This window comes from Aethina tumida, chromosome 4, assembly GCF_024364675.1.
Source record: "Aethina tumida isolate Nest 87 chromosome 4, icAetTumi1.1, whole genome shotgun sequence".
Taxonomy (NCBI): Eukaryota; Metazoa; Arthropoda; class Insecta; order Coleoptera; family Nitidulidae; genus Aethina; species Aethina tumida.
This window is the reverse complement of record NC_065438.1, coordinates 6,917,636-6,936,112: the sequence shown is the minus strand read 5'-3', so window position 1 is coordinate 6,936,112 and position 18,477 is coordinate 6,917,636. Positions and strand designations below refer to the sequence as shown.

Below are 18,477 nucleotides of genomic sequence, written 5' to 3'. Positions count from 1 at the left end.
TATATAAAAAGGTAAAATGTTACAATAATATTAGATTTGTATGAATTTACAAAAACTTCAGAAATATGTTGAATTTTTCGATGAAGATTATTAAAGATATAAAGAATATTAAGTGTCACAATAAAACTGAAGAATCTGTGTAATTTCTAAAACTTGAGGAAGAATAATAGATATAAAATCTTAAAAAAATAAAATATTTCATGAAGATCTACACGTCCTAAAGAATCTCAAGATTAAAGAAAGGTATTTCAAGATTCAGAATGTATAGAGAATATATTATAAAAAATAACAAAAACCTAAAAATTGTTGAGAATCTGAAACTGCAGAATTTAAAGAATATTATAATCTAAAAAATCTTAGTCTTAAAGAATAATTTTAAAAAAATTTATAAATCTAATTATTATCAATAATCTTGAGAATCATTGAAATCTCAATAATCTATCAATACCATACAATGAAGGTAAAAGACTTTCAAGTATAGAGAATCCCTAGAAACATATATCAAGATGCTTAATAATGTATAGAGAGAATATAAAAAATATCGAAAATCTTATGATTTAAAAAATCTCCAGAAATTAAAGAAAATCATAATCTAAGAAATCTTATTGAATGAAGAATCTTAAGAGTCCGGAAGATACCAAAGTATTTCACGAATCTAAACATATATTTTCAATAATCTTGTGAATCACTAAAATCTCAACAATTTAAAATATGTGAAAATATTTAAGAATATAAAAAAGATAAATTATTAGAAGGACATATAAATCTAAAGAATTTTAGAAATTTTAAGAATATTGAAATTCATAAGAATTTTCAAGAATCTCGATAACGTGAATAGTTTAAAGTACGGCAGGAAATTGAAGAATGTCAAGAATGTAAGGCAACCAAAGAAATAAAACAAAAGGAACCGAATTTAAAACGATAATAGGATCTATCAGAGCAATTTAAATGTATAAAAGTATTCGTGTCGCGTTTTAATAAGAGCTAATCGCAAGTAGATGCGATCCGGCGAGATGCGTAGCGTCTGGTAAAAGTGCATCCGGCGATCGTGAACTTGACAGTGGCAGCGGCTGCGGCCGCGAGATGAGCGAAGAAGAGGTTACGCACCCGGCGCGACGCCCCGGCAATCGCGTTCCTGCCGATGCGGCGGCCCACGAAGTGGTGGCAAGGTATAAAGGACGGATGGACGGCGGATCCTCCGTGAGTCTTCGGCGCGTCTGCGGTTTGAGAGACGTTCGTACCGGTCGTTACCGTTTCTTTAATTGGCACGCGCAGGTTAACAACATTTTGGTGGACGGTGAATTTTCGAAAAAGCACTACAATAAACAGTAAGTCTATATTTATCTAAAAAATGTATTCTAAATCAATTATAAGATAATACATATTATTTAAAATATTAATTTAATATTAAAAATGTAAAATATGATATGTTAAAATGTAAATAAATTTATAGATTTTATAATTGAGTTCTTTTATATTAAATTCAAATTAATTATATTTTAATTTAATAAATTTTAAACAGAAAAATGTAAATTAGTTGGATATTTTATATTACATATTAATTATTACATATTATTATTTCCCTTAATACTACAATAATATATATTGTAAATATGTTTTCGTTTATAATTATAATTTATTTATTTATATTTTATAAAAACTTTTTGGGAAACGAATTGTTTTTTTTTGATATCTCAAAAAACAAAAAAATTAAATAATAAAATATTGTTATTAAAATATATTTAAATATTCTAATGATTATTTACAGAATAAGTCGTATAAATTTAAAAATTGAACTAATTTTTGAATATTTTGTTTAAACTAACAATTTTTTAAGTTATCTTTTAATACATTTATTTATATTTTAATATCTTATTTTTTCTGTTAATTTGATTTTTTGAGAATTTTAAAAAAATATTTATCACAATTATTATTATATATCAAATTTATATTTCTAAGTTGTTAAGTAAAGTTTACAATTAAAAAGAAATAGAAATATTACCAACTTTAAATTTCGATATCTCGAAAAACAAGAAAATTAAATAATAAATTATTTTTATTAAAATTTATTATTAAACTAATTTTTATATACTTTGTCTATATTAATAATTTTTTAAGTTATCTTTTAAACTAAAAACTAAAACATTTATTTAAATTTTAATACCTTAATTTTTATGTGAATTTCATACATTAATACATTTTGAAAAATGAATTGTTTATTTTTTTTTGGGCATTTTTACACAATTATTTATAATAATTTCTGGAAATATATAAAATTTATATTTTTAAGTTATCAATTAAAATTTATAACAATTTTAGTTTGCTTTAATAAGTCAGAATTCAATTTCTTTGCCGACTTTGAATTTTAATATCTCAAAAAAATACAAGAAAATTAAATAATAAAATATTTTTATTAAAATATATTTAAATGTTCTTGTGAATATTTATAGAGTAAATTTAAATTAATCATTTTGTAAAATCTTTATTTATATTTTAATATCCAATTTTTGTATTAATTTCATATTTTACAGAATTAAAAAACTTTTGACAAACGAATTGTTTTTCTTTTGAAAGTCTTTATAAAAATATATATGATAATTAATAAAAATATATAAAATTTATATTTTTAAGTTAAGTAAAATTTAAAGCAATTTTATTGATTTTAATAAATCAAAACTTGAATATTACCAACTAAATTTTAATATTTTAAAAAACTAGAAAGTTAAATAATACAATTTTTATTAAAATATATTTAAATATTATTATGACTATTTACAGAATAAAACGTATACATTTTAAAATTAAACTAATTTTTATATATTTTTTAAAAATATATAATTTTTTAAATTATCTTTTAAATTATCAACTTATAATATATTTATTTATATTTTAAAACCTTAATTTTTGTATTATTTTCATATTTTTATAGAATTAAAAACATTTTGTTCTTTTTTTGAAATTTTTTTTAAACATATTTGTAATAATTATTGAAAATACATAAAATTTACATTTTTAAGTAAAATTTTAAAGAATATTTAAAAAAAAAAATAAATAATCATTAACCATTTTTTAAGTTATCTTTTAAATTACCCACTTAAAAACTGATTAATTTATATAAAATTTAATTTAATTTTTAAATAATTATAATAATATTTCTAGTTTTTTGAAACATTGTTTTAAATTTTACTTAAAAATATAAGTTTTATATATTTTCAATATTTATAATAAATATTAAATAAAAAAATTCAAAAAAAAAAACAATTCATTTGTCAAAAATGAAATTCTATAAAATATGAAAATAATACAAAAATTAAGGTATTAATATATATATATATATATATATATATATATATATATATATATATATATAAATAGATTACAATATAAATAGATTACAATAATTATAAAATAATTATTTAAAATCATTTTTTAAATTATCAACTTATAATATATTTATTTATATTTTATTACCTTAAATTTTATATTATTTTCACATTTTATGGAATTAAAAAACTTTTTGACAAACGAATTGTACTCTTTTTGAAATTTTTTTAAAAATGTTTTAATAATTATTGAAAATATACAAAATTTATGTTTTTAAGTAAAATTTAAATGAATTTTACAATAAATCAAAAAAATATTATCAAGTTTAAATCTTGTTATCTCAAAAGACCAGAAAATTAAATAACAAAATATTTTTATTAAAATATATTTAAACATTTTTGTGAATATTTACAAAATAAATCGTATAAACTTTAAAATCAAACTAATTTTTATATATTTTGAATAAATTAATCATTTTTTTAAAATTACCTTTTAAATTACAGACTTAAATTTCAAAAAACCATAAAGTTAAATAATAAAATATATTTAATTATTATTATGATTATTTTCAAAATAAAACGTATAAATTTTAAAATTATAATTATTTTTATATATTTTGTAAAAATGAATCATTTTTTTAAATTACCTTATATTTATTTATATTTTAATACCCAATTTTTGTATTAATTTAATATTTTAGAGAATTTTTTTTACAAACGAGAGAGAGAATATTTATAAAAATATTTATGATAATAATTGAAAATATATAAAATTTACATTTTTCAGTTATTAAGAAAAATTTATAATAATTTTATTTTGTTTTAATAAATCAGAAGTTGAATATTACCAACTTTAAATTTGATATAACAAAAAACAAGAAAATTAAATAATAAAATATTTTTTAATATTTGAATATTCTTATGGTTATTTTCTGAATAAATCATATAAATTTTAAAATTAAACTAATTTTTATACATTTTGTATAAATTAATCGTTTTTAAGATACTTTTTAAATTATAATCTTATTTATTTATATTTAATACCCGATTTTTTATGATATTTTTGTTTAACTAAACGTGAATAATATTAACCATCTTCATTACGTAAACAAATTAAATATTTCCTCAAGAAAGTAAAACCAAATTAATAAAAACACGAGTCAAGTATGTAACTGTACTTCAAGTAATGACTGAACCCATTGTACTAACACAAGAATACACACTCGTGATCGAACAATAATTTCTTCTACATTTTAAATGTGGGAATGAATATGGCAAAGTTGCCGAAGAGAAAAAATGGAAACAACGGCCTTACGTGAGTTTGCGGTCGAGAGAAAAAACAGGAGAACAATAATTGCGTCTCCTTTTTGATGCGGATATTAAGAAGATGTCAAAATTTGCAAAGCAAATAACTTTGATACAGAGCTGGTGTTTTATATTTACTGTAACTTACGTGCACTTCAATTAAATCTTAGAACAATTGTGTCTGTAAATGGACGGGGAAATTTTTAATTAATATTCGTTGAACGTTTTGACACACAGACATTATTGTACAATTATTTTTTAACATCAATTCATTAACTTGACGAACAATTACTATTCAAAATAGCTAAAGTTGGCCTAACACGATACTAATCTTTGAATTGATTACGAGAACAATAGTAACAATTCATGCAAATTAGTTTTTTCGGTGTGTTAACCCGTTTTAAAAGAAGTGTCCATTTTGTGCTTTGTGCTAAAATGCCAATTATAATTAAATACGAGCCCAATTAGCAAAGCTGCAAGCTCTAATCTAATTCTTGTAATTTGCATTTCCAATTGGACTTGCCCCCCTTTTTACGAGACTAGACGACCGTCCATCAAAGATTTAATTACTTCTTTAACTAATAATTACATTCGTCCCACGTTACTTATTTGCTTACTTAAGTCCATATCATCCTGCGCAATTAATTGATTTAAAAAGTACCGTCATATTTAAATTAAATGAACTCACATATCACATTTAAAATTTGACGTTGATAAGTCAATATATCGAATGGGATAACATAAGTACGATGAGTAATTTATACATGAAGCAGGATGGAATTGAAATGTCAATTACCACGAGAAAAATGGAATGGAGTTATAATATGGTATGCAATTATGTTACCGTAAGTCATATGAAGATAAACTTAAAAAAGGAAATTTAACATTTTCTAATTATCCACACCATTGTTTTGGTTGATGGTTTAAGGAGCATTGGAACTTGGATACAGTTCAATGATCCTATTACTGCAGGATTTTCGTGTGACTTAATCTATCCTTTTTTAGAACAATTTATTTACTGTAAAAACATAAAACAATGTTTTATTGTGTTTTTTTCTGGAGGCTTAATAAAAAAAGCTGTTGAAACCAGCTAATAAAAAGAATTTTACAGTTTTCTTTGACAATTATTATCTTATGAAAATTGCTGTTAATCCATCTAAGTCTTTAATGTCGTTTGTTTATTTGTTTTCATGAAAATGATCAATATTATTCACATAATAACTCAATTTGAGTAAATTTATATTTTTGCTTTTGTAGACACTCTTAGATGTTTACTACTTTTATTAAAATAAATATATATGTTCAATTATGAATAAAATTTAATGATGTTTAAATAGACAAATAAAAAGATGATTTACAGTTTTGATTCATAATTAGTAAATCCTTTAAAACAATACTGTTAATCTCTTCAAACTTTTTCGTTCAATTATTTGTGAAGAACCAACTTACTTTTGTTGAAACAATTATATATGTTCAATTATTAAAAAAAATAATGTTTTGTTGTATTTTTCGCAAAACAAAAATGTTTAAACAGGTTAACAAAAAGATATTGTACAGTTTTGACTAATAATTAGTAAATTCTTAAGAATACAGTAATTAATCTCTTGTCGTCCATTTATTTGTCAACGACCTTCCTTTAACATAACGAAAATAAATCTTCACCAAAAATATTTGTGACCAAGAAATTAACAAAAAGTTAACTTCAAAGTTACAAATAATTGGCAATAAAATTGGTTTTCTGTGTTTTCTTTTTAAATAAATTTTTTATTATTACTAACATAATAATTTATTTTTATTGTTGTAATTTATAGAAATTTAAATATAATAAGTTGTTTAAAGTGGTGAATAAACACATTTTTTGTAGTTTAGTTTAATAATTATTAATGTCTTAAGAAAATTGCAGTTCATCATCTAAATCTCTTAATGTCTTTAGTTTCTTTTAAAATCAGCTTTCGTTTACAAAAAAAATATATAAAAAATCTTTACAAATTAAATTCATAGGGAAGCAATCTTTCAGTCTACTGTAACCATAACATTGATTTCTGCAATTTTGACTAGTAATTATTAATTTTTAAGAATATTGCAGTTAATCTCTTTAAACCTTTTCGTTAATTTATTTGTCAATAATTTTCTTTTAAAATAATGACAATAAATATTCACCAAAAATATTTATGTGCAAGAACTTAGCACAAAGTCAACTTCGGAGTACTCTTTCCAAATAATTGGCAGAAAATTGATTTTTTGTTTTTTTTTTAATAAATATAAATTTTTTATTATTACTAACACAATAATTTATTTCTATTGTTGTAATTTATAGAAATTTAAATATAATAAGTTGTTTAAAGTGGTGAATAAACACATTTTTTGTAGTTTAGTTTAATAATTATTAATGTCTTAAGAAAATTGCAGTTCATCATCTAAATCTCTTAATGTCTTTAGTTTATTTGAAAATCATCTTTCGTTTACAAAAAAATATATAAAAATTCGTTATAAATTAAATTCATGGGGAAGAATTTAATACGAAGCAATCTTTCAGTCTCCTGTAAGGCAAAAACTCCAAAAATTGACCATATCATTGATTTCGACAATTTTAACTACTAATTATTTATTTTTAAAAATATTGCAGTTAATCTCTTTAAACCTTTTCGTTCATTTACCTGTTAACAATTTTCTTTTAAAATAATGACAATAAATCTTCACCAAAAATATTTATGAGCAAGTACTTAACATAAAGCAAACTTCAGAGTACTCTTTACAAATAATTGGCAGAAAATTGGTTTTCTGTTTTTTTTTTTTAAATAAATATAAATTTTCTATTATTACTAACACAATAATTTATTTTTATTGTTGTAATTTATAGAAATTTAAATATAATAAGTTGTTTAAATTGGTGAATGAAAACATTTTTTGTAGTTTAGTTTAATAATTATTAATGTTTTAAGAAAATTGCAGTTCATCATCTAAATCTCTTAATGTCTTTAGTTTATTTCAAAATCAACTTTTTCTTACAAAAAAATATATAAAAATTCTTCACAAATTAAATTCATGGGAAAGAACTTAATACGAAGCAATCTTTCAATCTCCTGTAAGGCAAAAACTCCAAAAATTGACCGTAACATTAATTTCGACAATTTTGACTATTAATTATTTATTTTTAAGAATATTGCAGTTAATCTCTTTAAACCTTTTCGTTCGCTTATTTGTCAACAAATTCCCTTTAAAATAACGAAAATAAATCTTCACCAAAAATATTTATGAGCAAGAATTTAACACAAAACAAACTTCAGAGTACTCTTTTCAAATAATTGGCAGAAAATTAGTTTTCTGTATTTTATTTTAAATAAATGTAAACTTTCTGTTGTTACAAACACAATAATTTATTTTTATTGTTGTAATTTATAGAAATTTAAATATAATAAGTTGTTTAAACTGGTGAATGAAAACAATTTTGTAGTTTAGTTTAATAATTATTAATGTCTTAAGAAAATTGCAGTTCATCATCTAAATTTCTTAATGTCTTTAGTTTATTTTAAAATCACCTCCCGTTTACAGAAATATACATAAAAATTCTTCACAAATTAAATTCATGGGAAAGAACTTAAACGAAGCAATCTTTCAGTCTCCTGTTGGTCAAAAACTCCAAAAATTGACCATAACATTGATTTCTACAATTTTGAATAGTAATTATTAATTTTTAAGAATATTGCTCTTTACACCTTTTCATTTATTTGTTTGTCAACAATTTTTTTTTAAATAATAACAATTAATTTTCGCAAAAAATATGTATGAGCAAGAACACAAAGCAAACTTCAGAGTACTCTTTCCAAACAATTGGCAGAAAAATTGGTTTTCTGATTTTTTTAATAAATATAAATTTTCTATTATTAATAAAACAATAACTATGTTTCTTTCGTTAATAAAAAATATATAATAACTCTTCACATAATAAAATCCTTGGCAATAACTTCAATTTTTCAGTTTCTTGTTAGGTAAAAATTCCAAAAATTAACCATAAAACTGATTTCCATAGTTGACTATTAATTAGTAAATTCTTAGCAATATTGCAGGTAAGCTCATTGCCCAAATATATTGCTTAAACTGGCAAATAAAAATATTTTTTGTGGTTTTATTTAATAATTATTATCTTAAGAAATTAGTAGTTTATTATCTAGATTTCTTAATGTCTTTAGTTTATTTTAAAATCAGGTTTAGTTGGCAAAAAGATATATAAAAACTATTCACAAAATAAATTCATGGGCAGTAGCTCAACACAAAGAAATCCTTCAGTGTCCTGTTAGGCAAAAACTCCAAAAATTGGCCATAAAATTGATTTCCTGTACTTATTTTAAAATAAATATAAATTTTCACACTTTTTTCCTAATCCAATTATAGTAAATTTCATAATCTCGCAAATCATGTCAGCCAATTCCAATAATAAATTTCTTCCAATCGTCCGTCGCGTCGCACCTGACTGCTGACCGAACCAATTACGCCAAACGTCCAGGCGAAAATTAAAAAATTCCTCACACAAAACGCGATCCTCGGCGAGACGAACGCCACACGACACCGTCGTAAAACGTCCGTCCGGTTGATTGCACGTGAAATTAACCGGTCATTTGTCGGCGACAAATCAAAAAATCTCTTCCCAACGCCTCCCCACTCGTAAATTGATTACGAAATGGGAATTTACGGTTTCCGTCGATTTTTCAATGGACGGCCGCAGGGTCAAGCGAGGTCGAATATAAATGTAACGGGCGCAAAATCACACGGGCCTCTCGGTACATGCAGCATCGCATCCCGAAGACGTCAACGTCTGATTAGGCGACAAACCTGACTCAAATCGAAACCCGTTTGTCCTTGTAACATTAATGGAAACGTCGTGAATTTGTATGCAAACATTAAAATTATAAAAGTGCGTAACGGTAAAGATGGATAAATAAAAACAACCCACTAATTTGAGCAGAAGATCGAAGACCATCGGTGTGTTTAGCATCTAAAACGAAACCCGATCAATTCACGTCCAGAACCCGTAATAATTGTTACCACTGATGTGGAATGTGATACAGGATTGACAATATAATGATAATTGTTAACTGTGCTCAAATGAACTACCGTTCAACCCGTCGAGGATCAATTTATCATTATCATCACAAAGGTGATTAATTCCAACTTATTGCCTATTCATCGTTTTCGCACGTAACTATGTGAAATATTGTTTGAAAATACCGTATATCATCATGTTTTTTATCCATTGATATAAAACAAAGTTAATGGGCACATTGTTAGTGCGATAACGCCTTTGTTGCACCAAATCTATTGATTGATTCCGGAGGTCTTGTACTTACAAGTATCATGTTTGGTGCACTTTTTACGCCTCCAATTAGATCAAAAGTCAGTTTTTCTTCGGCACGAGTAGATTGTAACTGTAAAAGATAAATTGGAATGTCGATGAACCACGAAATGTGTCAAAAAGTCGACAGGAAAATGATATTAAATTGTGGACGCATCATTAAATTCGGGACAATTAAAGTGTTAAAAAATAATGACTTTATTATATTGTTTGCTTAATCATCTTCTTAAAAAACAGTTTATTTATTAAGATGTTTCCTCTATTTTAAACAGTTTAAATATATATTTATTTTAAAGGAAGTTAATTTAGTTATATATAATGATCAAATTAAAGATTTTAATGGAGACATTTTAGAAAATTATTATCATCAACTTTTATTATTCAATATAGCATATAAAAATAATATATGACAAGAATTAAGTTCTAATTAACAGTTTTTGTGTTCGATATTTCATTTATTAAACCATAATATGTGATATATAAATAATTATTATAGTAATAATTTTGTAATTAATTTACAGTTAAATCAAATAACTACATCATTATTAGTAATAGCATAAAATCAGAATAAATTTACTTGAAATAATTAATTTTACCGTTTTTATATTTTTAAAGATTTATATTTTTCATAATGTAATATTTAACTTTCTTGAAAAAAATTATATTATTTTTTCCGTTCATATTTATGTTACAGCTTTTTTATACAAGAATTTTTATTGCCAAATATTATTTTTGTTCATAAAATCTTTTTTAAAAATACTCTCCAATTTTTAAGATTTTTTATTTAATAACAAATATTATATACTGGAATTTATTTAATATTCATATTTCAAGAAAAAACAAAGGATATTTAAAGATTTTAGAAAATTTGTTTAAAAGTTATCAAATTTTATTAATGAATATAGTATATAAAAATATTATACGATAAGTATAAAATTACAATTAACAGTTTATGCGTTTTATAATAATATAATTATTATAGTAATAATTTTATTATTAATTTACAGTTAAATCAAATTACTAAATCATTATTAATAATAGCATAAAATCAGAACAAATTTACTTGAAATTTATGGATAAGTTTATTGATGTGTCAATATTTTTTTCTATAATTATTTTTATCGTTTTTATATTTTTTATGATTAATATTTTTGATAATGTGTCATTTATCTTTCTTATTTTAACGTAGATTAATTTTAATAACAAATATTATATACTGAACTGTATTAATATTCATATTTCAAGAAAGAAAAAGGATATTCGGAGATTTTAGAAAATTTGTTTAAAAATTATTAATTTTTATTATTGAATATATAACAGAATAAAGAACGACAAGAACAAAATTGTAATTAACAGTTTATGCTTTTATATTCGTTATTTAATTTATTAATCCAAAATATATCATATATAAATAATTATTATAGTAATAATTTTATAATTAATGTACAGTTAAATCAAATTACTAAATCATTATTAATAATAGCATAAAATCGGAACAAATTTACTTGAAATTTATGGATAAATTTATTGATGTGGTCATTATTTTTTTCTATAATTATTTTTATAGTTCTTATATTTTTTATGATTAATATTTTTAATAATGTATCATTTATCTTTCTTTTTTTAACGTAGATTAATTTTAATAACAAATATTATATACTGAACTGTATTAATATTCATATTTCAAGAAAAAATAATAATAGCATAAAATCAGAACAAATTTACTTGAAATTTATGGATGAATTTATTGATGTAGTCATTATTTTTTTCTATAATTATTTTTATAGTTTTTATTTTTCTAATGATTAATATATTTGATAATGTATCATTTTTCTTTCTTATTTTAACGTAGATTAATTTTAATAACAAATATTATAATTGAACTGTTAATATTCATATTTCAAGAAAAAACAAAGAATATTCGGGGATTTTAGAAAATTTGGTTAAAAATTATCAATTTTTATTATTGAATATAGAATATAAAAATAATATATGACAAGAATTAAATTGTAATTAACAGTTTATGCGTTTATATTCGATACTTCATTTATTTAATACAAAATATATCATATATAAATAACTATTAGAGTAATAATTTTATAATTAATTTAGAGTTAAATCAAATTACAGCATAAAATCGCAGTAAATTTAGTTCACATTTATGGTTAAATTTATTGATGAATTTTTTCATTTTTATATTTTTTGAAATTTATATTTTTGATAATGTAACATTTTTCATTATTTATTTGTTACAGCTTTTTAATACAAGAATTTTTACTGTTCTTGTTTATAAAATCTTTTTTTAATATTTTAAGATACAGGAATATATTTAATATTCATATTTCAAGAAAAAACAAAGATTGTTTAAAAGTTTTATTAATGAATATAGTATATATAATAATATACTAAAAGAATAAAATTGTAATTAACAGTTTATATTCGATATTTCATTTATTAAACCAAATTAAATATAATATATAATAAATATAACATATAAATAAGTTAAATCAAATTACAACATATTTATTAATGAGCATAAAATCTGAATAAATTTAGTTAAAAATTTTGGATAAATTTATTGATGGACTCATTTTTCTTTCTGTAAAAATTCACGTTATTATTTCTATTTATTTTTATTTTATAGCTTTATTATGCAAGAATTTGTACTAATGTATACTTAAATCTTGCTTTAGCATTTTAAAAGCGTGTCATATAATGATTCGTTTGAATTTTTGCTATTTAAACAATTTGAACAAGAAACAAGATATTATCCATATTCCCATCGTTGTGTGGTCTTTTTAGTACCACCACAAGAAAGGAGAGAATGTACTACCTAACGACGCTTGTTACTGCCTGTGTTTAGCGTGGATATGCAGATAAGTTTACAAATATTAAATTGGCCAGTAAATAAACACCATTAATTATTTAATAACTGTTTATGTCAGACAGGAAATGGCTATTAAATATTATTGAATTATCGTCGATAATATGTGGAACATATACATGCGAAATTTCGATATAAATATACCTGATTAACATTTTTTTAAATTTACATTCCTACCAGCAATCTCGCGTGCAATGATTAAATACCAACAAGAGACCGTATGTCCAAGTGGCACTACTGAAACTGTAAGTGCAAAATATGTACGGACAAAGCGAAATCATTTCCTTGCATTCGACACGTATAATTTTACTGTTATAACGTGTTAACATGCCCCATTAAGGCATGTTTGATTGTTGCAGGTGATATGTTTTTAGGGTACACGGTTATGGACGGTCGAATTTCGAATTTCACTTATTCCCATGTTAATTTTGACGGTTCCATTCTGCAAACGTACCAGTTTTGATGAGTAATATTCTATTAATGTGTGTGCAACTTATAAATATATTTGAAATTTTGATCATTTGTAGCTAACACCCATATAAAAACATCTAAATAATAAATTTTAGAGAATTTAACATTATAAAATGTCGAAAAATTGGATTGGAGTACATTGTTCCCTTCTTTCTGAAGCTGTTGAGCTAATTCTTGAAGGTTATTTGCGGGTTCCAGATTTCTTATGAGTCGTCCTAGAACATCCCAAAGATGTTCTATCGGATTCATATCAGGACTATTTGCTGGCCACTCCATAATCCCCAAATTATGATCTTCGAAGAAACTCTGGCAGTGTGTTTTGCATTATTTTCTTGTAAAGTAAAATTTGATCCATACTGATTCATGAAAGGTAACACAATAGGTTGTAGAATATCGTCAATGTATTGCCTGGTCCTTAAGGAACCGTTTCCCAAGACGTGAAGGATTGTATGTGGTTTGAAGTTATACCATTGCAGACCCTCCTCCAAAAGCTCTTATCTCAGACACAGTTGTATTCAAAAATCGTTCTCTTCTGCGACTATAGACTCTTTGTCGTGCATTATTTGATCTTAAACAAAACCTGGATTCATCTGTAAAGAGAACCTGACTCCATAGGTTCATGTTCCAGTTAATGTGTTCTTTAGCGAAGTTTCTTCTCATTCTCCTGTGTACTCTAGTCAATTCAAGAACAACAGCTACACGTCTTGAATATAAATTGGCTTCATGAAGTCTGTTACGTACGGTTTTAGTAGATAAATGTGTCCCTGTGGCCATAAAGTGAAGGTTTCCTAACTATAGAGCTATTCTTGTTCCCTCTTGAAGTGACATCTGAAGCAAATGTCGGTCTTCTCGAGGAGTAGTCAGTCTTTGACGAACAGTATAAGGTCTCCTATGACTGATACAGATTCCTCTTCACCGATTCCACAATCCATGAATAACTGGTTGTATCGTTGTTCATGACACAACATGATGAGGATGACTGATAAACAGTGTTATTCAGTTAATTTAAGTAGAAATTATCTTGATTTAGGTATAAATGATGATAGAATTTGAGGTGCTCCTTTCCTTATTGACCTTTAGAAAAATTCAAGATACCTATCTAATGCTTATTTAACAGAATTTTATTTAAAACAATTCTCATTGTGGTAAAAATTCATTCATAAAAAATAGTTTAATTTTCTTTAATAATTAACGTGCGTCGCCGTTTTCACTGTTTACAAACACCCGTCATGTTTACCAAACAATAAGACAATTAAGTCCATTGATAAATTTAATAAGCGTTCATTCATGCACTTCACCCATTGACCCAGTTCCTTTTGTTGTTGCAGGACCAGATCACCCAAAAAATCAAAATGAAGTTCGCTATTGTGGTGGCGGCGATGTTTTCGCTGATCTGCACCGTTACGTCGTTCGGAGGCAGCGAGGACAGGTTCATCAAGAAGTACGCGATGATGAAGGTAAATAGTGGTTTTTAATTGGACGATATTATGATGGGAATTCGTATAACTTGAATTTCGATAACGGGATAGATTCCATCGCGTAAATATTTATGGGAACGTGGAACCTGTTTTCTGCGTTTCTAACTTGTATGGAACGGTGCCGTTTTATTGCCTCGACGATAACGATCATTCGACCCATATTTGCCCGAATTTATTCAACTGGTTCTTTCAGATTTACGAGAGCTGCTTTGGCCCAGAAGTGGTGAAGCAGATACGCAAAGAGATGAAACTGGCTTGCGCTAAGTGTGCGGCGTATGAGACTCCGGCGGCACCTCCGGCTCCGCCACAGCCTCCGGCACCTTCGCCAACACAAGACGAAGGAACACTCCCAGAAAATGCCCTTTATAGCGGCGGCCCACCGTCCTTCGACGTCGAAAAGCTGCACCAAGCCATTCTGGCCTACAGACCTGTAAGTTTCTTCAAAATTATCCTGGAGTACACACTCAATGGTACTTTATTTAGGGTGCGACTTTCCCACCTCAAGGGGCGGCGGCCTTTAGGCCGTACCAAGGGTTCTACGGCCCAGCTTTCGCTCCCCAAGGATACCAACCCAATCCTCTTATGTACCCAGGATATCAGCAGCTTCCGTTCTCCCCCTACAGCTTCCCAATTGTAGGACAATCTTATTACGGACACAGAATGTCGGTAAGTACTTATCAAATTAACCTCAACACCTCAAATTAACAATTAATTGTGTAGAGGGACATGGATATCAGAGGCCAACTGGAGGCTTTAACATCGAGGATGAGCGGTAGAGTAAGAAACGTGACCTGCGTCATGCAGGAGTTGGGCTATTTGGATGAAAATCTGGAACCAAACTTCGAAAAGATCAGCGAAAGAATCGGCAACCTTCCAGTGAGCGACGAACTAAAAAGAGACATGCAGGACGGCGTCAGCTTCTGCCAACAATTTTCGGTAACTCGACTTGTTATTTTTTAAATTACCTCGTTAACAAATAATCTTTTAGCAATGCGTCCCCGAAGTGAAAAAAGAAAAGTCACCACTCTCGAGGGAATTGATCCGTCCCATGTTCTTCTTCAAGTGCTACAAGCACAAGAAATTGGAGGCTTGCATCATGAAGGATGTGAGGGAAAAGTACTCCGGAGTTTCCGATGAGGATTTCGACGGCGACGTGGAGATTAGAAGGCAAGGCAAGGCGGCCAAGTTGAACAAGGACGACGAAATAGATGATTTGGCCGCTTCGATGTATGAATTTTTGTACGCCAGCGACAGTAATTTCGATTTAGAGAGTATCTTATAAATCGGAGCTTAAATTAAGAATTAATTTTGCCAATAATTGAATGCAATATAGGGAAAATAGTACAATTTACTATATGATTTCAAAACTATTATTAAGTTATTTTAATGTTTTGTAAGTATTAATCGTATTTATGACTGACGTTCATTGTAATTTATTTTGTAATCATCACTAAGATTATTTATTTATAGGTTTTTTGAAAATGCTTGGATTTTAGCAATGGAATAACACATGTAACATTTATTTTATTGTTAAAATTTGATCAATATATTTCTTAAGTAAAAATGTTGAGTTTTACTTTAACACTCTTATATAATAAATAAAATACTTTTTTACTTATTTTAATATTATTGATATGTACTACAATACAGATGATAGTTTACACATAGTACCAACGTTACATAGAGATAAATATTTTATATTAAACATTTTTTAAATAAATTATCACATCAATACAACCTATAAATGTATATTATTGTCTTCAAGTTATTTTCTAGTCTTATATATTAGATAAATATTAAGTATACATATAACATGAAACATTGCATCACAATAAATATTTTTAAAAGAACCATTTAAAGCCTAGTATAATATCCATACAACAATTAAATCAACAGCACAACATTAAAAATTTTAGGTACACATCAAAATAATTATAAAGTATTTAATATTAGTATATAGTCAGTTATGTTATATTTATGTTGGTGAATATACAATAGTTTTATATAAATATGGAATGAATAAGGAATGCAAAAGGTGCATATAATATCTGGTTAAATGATGGACTGTAAATGGCCCAATACATATTTAAAAAATTACCATATTGTAAGATTTGTAAATATTTAAAACTATATTACTATTATTATTGTCATTATTTAGAATCTCAGAGAATTATTGTCATTATTAATATTTTAGTTAAAACTGAGATTTCTCTAATAATTTTATATAACATAATTAATACTGGCTAAATGGATATGAGTGGATTATTTTAGCGTGGTTTGATTTCAATAAGTTTCTTATCAAGCTTGGGCTGATAAACCAGCAATTTAGCATAACTCCTCAACAGTTTCCTCCAGTAACAGCTCACGTCACTCAATTTCAAATTATTCCATATCATATTGTAGCCGTTCTCGGCAATTTTTTGGGCAACGTCGTCGTGCAACACGGCGAATTCGAGTAGCTCCTTGATTTTCTCCTTACTGGCGTTCGCCTCGACTGGAACGTAATGAATCCAGGGTTTGAGGGACGTGTAAAAGAATTCTAACCATTCGTCACCCACGTGAAACACCAACGACTTACAGAGAAGGACGTGTTTTAGACGGAAACTGGCGGCCACGCCTCGGAAATTAAACAAGTATTTATAGCTGCAGTGCTCCTCAAATGGCACTTCAGCTGCTGGTGGTAACCCTAATGTGTCCTAAAACGCAGCAAATATAACATGAATGATTATGCAAATTTATGCAAGGTACCGCATCGGATTTCCAAGCTTGATTTTTGGTGTACTGGGCGTCTACTAAGTCTGGGTTTTCTCTGGACAAAATAACGAGGGAGTCTCGCTCTGAACTTGTTCTAGAGCCTCGGAAGAATCCTTTTGGTTTTTTGTCTGACCAATTGGTTTCGTTTCCCAGTTTTCCCAACTTTTTTCTGTGAAGGTCCCACCTACCTGAAGTATTTGATATATACTCCTTGATCGAAGTTCATATTTTACTAATACCATGTATACACACTTTCACACAAATATATATACCACTAGTGAGTTTTCCCGAAATAAATTAATAAATAATTAATTTATAGTGCCAATTCAAGTCTTGTTTAGAATGTAATTTTTTTTAATATATAATTATTAATTGTAACCTTACCAATTCCTCTCGGGTATAAACTAATGGCTGGGCCTCCCTCCCAAAAGGCCCAAGCAGGGTACATAATGTCATGATAATCTTTGGTTTTGCTGAACGAAAACACAGGTCCAAAAGAACCATATTGTTTTTGTATTTGTGGCCAGTCTCTAGTGTTTATTATCAATTCCATGTCAGGTAATGAAGGCAAGAGTTCCAGTATAAAATGTTCTATACCTGCACATCTCGATGGAAACATGCAGTTTTCTTCTCTGTATAATTTGTTGTTGATTATTTGATATTTGGTACCTCTGAAAATTAAACAATGAGTTTTTTGTTGTTGTTATGTCTTGTGGTGGTACTTACTTTGATCTAACTCGCTCAATATCATTTTCTGTAATGCCATTTTTGAATTTTTTCAAATCAGATTTTATAACTGATGAGTAACAGTTGCATTTCGTAACGTTACAAGGTACGTAATTATTCTGAGCATTCTCTATTAGTTTCAAATATTTCTTAAATTTTGTATTGATGTCTACAAAAAATTATATG

The 18,477-nt window shown here is 26.2% G+C and overlaps 2 protein-coding genes across 4 annotated transcripts in view; one reads left to right on the top strand and one right to left on the bottom strand.

The window, feature by feature from the left end:
* LOC109605786 (O-glucosyltransferase rumi homolog) overlaps positions 1-18,477 on the bottom strand; it is a 37,984-nt gene that overhangs the window by 19,319 nt on the left and 188 nt on the right. For 2 of the 3 annotated variants that reach the window (XM_049966202.1, XM_049966201.1), the window contains exons 2-3: positions 18,292-18,460; positions 17,950-18,236 (exon numbers count right to left, since the gene is read on the bottom strand). In XM_049966202.1, the coding sequence (XP_049822159.1) occupies positions 17,950-18,236; positions 18,292-18,460 (456 nt within the window). Of the gene's footprint in view, positions 1-16,423; positions 17,508-17,559; positions 17,754-17,949; positions 18,237-18,291; positions 18,461-18,477 lie in introns of those variants that run through there. The other variant, XM_049966200.1, reaches the window with a different exon arrangement.
* On the top strand, positions 1,218-16,375 carry LOC109605022 (uncharacterized). Its single transcript, XM_020021586.2, has 6 exons — positions 1,218-1,328; positions 14,662-14,790; positions 15,005-15,241; positions 15,295-15,477; positions 15,532-15,747; positions 15,800-16,375. The coding sequence occupies exons 2-6, from the start codon at positions 14,686-14,688 to the stop codon at positions 16,091-16,093; spliced, it is 1,035 nt and encodes a 344-aa protein (XP_019877145.1). The 5' UTR covers positions 1,218-1,328; positions 14,662-14,685; the 3' UTR covers positions 16,094-16,375.